The following is a 2814-nucleotide window of genomic DNA, read 5'->3' as shown; positions in this document are numbered from 1 at the left end:
GCGCTCAATTATAAAGAATCACGATGAAATAGGAAGAACTACAGCAAATTTGAGCGTATTATGCCCAACGCACATTAACTTTTGTTTTGTAAACATGTTTTCGGAACTGCCTATGAGAGTAAGCGAGATGACTATATTCAGATCTCACTCACTCTCACTGAAATGTCAAAAATATGTTTACAAAGAAGTTATTGTGCGTTGGACATTAGCTTCATAATTAAACGTGAAAATTGTCAACAAAATTTTTCACTCGATTGAAAAAGAGCCGATTGAGTGAGAGTCTACTGTAGTTCAATCTTCAATCGAATTTGGAGAGCGAAAGAATGAGACAAATGTATGCAAAACGTGTGATAAAGAAAAGGATGTGAATTTTAATTTCATGAAATTTTCCTGATCTGAAGGATGTGCCACAGCCATGACGAACTATTTTACAAAATTTTATTTCTGTGTACGTTTGTAACAGTGTAAAAACTGTTACATATTCGAATAGGAGAGAGAGAAATTTACTCTTTTAGTGTTGAGACAAACAGCGCAAACAGCTCCATCTATTGAGGTACTTTGAGTGGCTCTGCTAAAATCATTTGTGGAAATTGTTGCTGTCAGTGCTTTGTTGTTGTTTACATGTGTTTTTCGTATCCCCAAAAATCACTTAAAAACCGGATAAATGACTAATATTCCCAAGATTTCTCTCTTTGCGTGGGTAAGTAACAATCCTAGGAATCATATTTTTTACAGAAAATAAAAATCATTTGTCGTTATCTTGCGGAAAATCAGGGTGCAAATTCTCATGGTCAACTGGCTATCGGAGTGGAAAATGAGATGGAAGTCTTACCGGTTGAGGTGGACACTTCCTTCCTGGAGGCTGAAATCCTTCAAATATCCGGTGGAGGGGGTCATACTCTGATTTTAGACACTGCTGGTCGGGTTTATTCTTGTGGATGGAATAGCAGGGGCCAATTGGGCATCGGGAATCAAGAGAATACTAGTAGATTTGTTAGAATTCCCCAAAGTTCCTTCCTGGGCAAAAGGATTAGGAGCGTAGCTTGTGGTTGGGACAACTCAGGTGCAGTTACAGAAGATGGTGAACTCTTTGTTTGGGGTTCGAATAAATTTGGGCAGTTGGGAATGCAGGATACCGGTAGTGTTTCGCAATTAAATATTCCACGAAAGGTTTGCCTTCCTGATAGGGTTCTTGCGGTAGATTTTGGGCTTCGACACCTCTGTATCGTTGCAGAAGGAGGAACAATTTACCTTGCAGGGAAGTCAAAGTGTCTTACAGCTATTGAAGATAAATCCTGTTCCCAAAAATTTGGAGGATTTTTGAGTTTCTCAGGGGAAAAAATTGTAAAAATTGCTACGGGACAGCACCATTTCCTGTATCAAATTCATTCCGGGGAAATCAATACTCTAGGAGACAATAAATTCAATCAGCTTGCTGATGATTCCCTAAAAAATTTTGCATCTGAAACTGTTGATTTGAAATCAGGATGGACTCACAGTGGTCTGCTAACAAAGTCTGGGAAAGTTTTTCTTTGGGGAAGAAACGTTTATGGTCAGATTGGACAAATCCCTGAAGGACAATCTGTGGCAACTCCCACAGAATTGGCTATCTGTGATGTCAGGGAGTTTCATCTGGGATCTGAACATGGTCTCTGCGTCTCAATGGCAGGAGATGTGTTCACTTGGGGATGGAACGAGCATGGAAATTGTGGAAATGGAAGTACAAAAGATGTGTAAGTGCAATAATGAGCTTTTCAGGATATATTTTAACTGTTAAACTTTCCCTGAACTTTAGGTTCAAGCCTCAGAAAGTCAATCTTCCTGGAAAATGTGCCGTTGCAGGAGTTGGTGCAGGTTTCTGCTTCACTGCAGTATGATGAAAGTTTTGTGCCTAATATGTAAAATAAAAATAAATAAAAAATTGTACAAAGAACTAAAAGTTATTTTAATTCGGAGTTAAGGACGATATCTTCAAACCAGTGCTAAGTCCAGATAAGCTCGTTAGCTGAGATTCTTTACAAGAAATCTCGTAATGTTAAGGAAGTCATCTAAAGACTCTCAGCTACCTTAAACTTATCTAGGCTTATCACTGGTCATTGTCTTTTCAGCGCAGAATCCCAAAAAAAGCTTACAGCAATCGGTTATTTAACTAGATTTCAGTAAATTTCGGTATGATAAGGGCTAGGACTATGCCATCCATTATACTGCTCGAACTCAAAGAGGGAGCAGTTATATAATCGATTTTTTTTTCAATTTCTCACTGTTCTGGAGCTTAAACGGCAAGAGATATCGACTTCCAGTCTTCGATGAACCCCAATAAAAAGAAATAAAATCTCTCGACGTTTGTTTTCCCCCTCCCCACCCCCTCTAACCCCTTCAAAAATCACGATTTTTGGTTTTTCTCAAAATTGGCCCAAGCTTTTTCAGTGATTTTCGGATATGTTTTAGAGCTTAGTCCAGGCGAACATTTCGTCCAAACATACCTATGACCAAAAAATTCGCCATTTTGAATTATTGAAGGTTAAAGGTCAACCACTTTGGTTGGTCCATTTTTCAACCGATTTGGTTAAATTAGGATTTTTTGGAAAAGTACCCGTCAAATCATTATTCTACCTGCCGATTTTACTCTGAGGTTTTTTGAATTTTAACGGTATATTCCAGTGTATTCAGAGAAAATCTGTAGATTTTCTGCTGAATTTCTGCTAGAAAATCTGTAGATTTTCGGCAGAATTTCTGCAGAAAATCTACAGATTTTCGGTAGAATTTCTGCCGAGAAAATCGGCATAGTGTCCATTACTTCACAAAAATATTGTT

The 2814-nt window shown here is 38.1% G+C and overlaps 1 protein-coding gene across 1 annotated transcript; it reads left to right on the top strand.

The window, feature by feature from the left end:
* The first annotated feature begins 589 nt into the window (after positions 1–589).
* Positions 590–1930, top strand: LOC129806999 (secretion-regulating guanine nucleotide exchange factor). The gene is made up of 3 exons (XM_055855944.1): positions 590–700; positions 775–1733; positions 1796–1930. The coding sequence occupies exons 1-3, from the start codon at positions 665–667 to the stop codon at positions 1875–1877; spliced, it is 1077 nt and encodes a 358-aa protein (XP_055711919.1). The 5' UTR covers positions 590–664; the 3' UTR covers positions 1878–1930.
* Positions 1931–2814: the final 884 nt, after the last annotated feature.

Source organism: Phlebotomus papatasi, chromosome 3 (assembly GCF_024763615.1).
Source record: "Phlebotomus papatasi isolate M1 chromosome 3, Ppap_2.1, whole genome shotgun sequence".
Classification (NCBI taxonomy): domain Eukaryota; kingdom Metazoa; phylum Arthropoda; class Insecta; order Diptera; family Psychodidae; genus Phlebotomus; species Phlebotomus papatasi.
Note: the sequence above shows the minus strand (reverse complement) of the source record. Positions and strands in the feature narration are given on the sequence as shown.

What these genes read in the sequence shown, in the direction of transcription:
- LOC129806999 (XM_055855944.1), top strand. Translation starts at nt 665, where the DNA reads ATGACTAATATTCCCAAGATTTCTCTCTTTGCGTGG. An exon ending in AGATTTCTCTCTTTGCGTGG is followed by an intron (nt 701 to 774) that starts GTAAGTAACAAT and finishes GCGGAAAATCAG; the next exon opens with GGTGCAAATTCTCATGGTCA. An exon ending in AATGGAAGTACAAAAGATGT is followed by an intron (nt 1,734 to 1,795) that starts GTAAGTGCAATA and finishes CCTGAACTTTAG; the next exon opens with GTTCAAGCCTCAGAAAGTCA.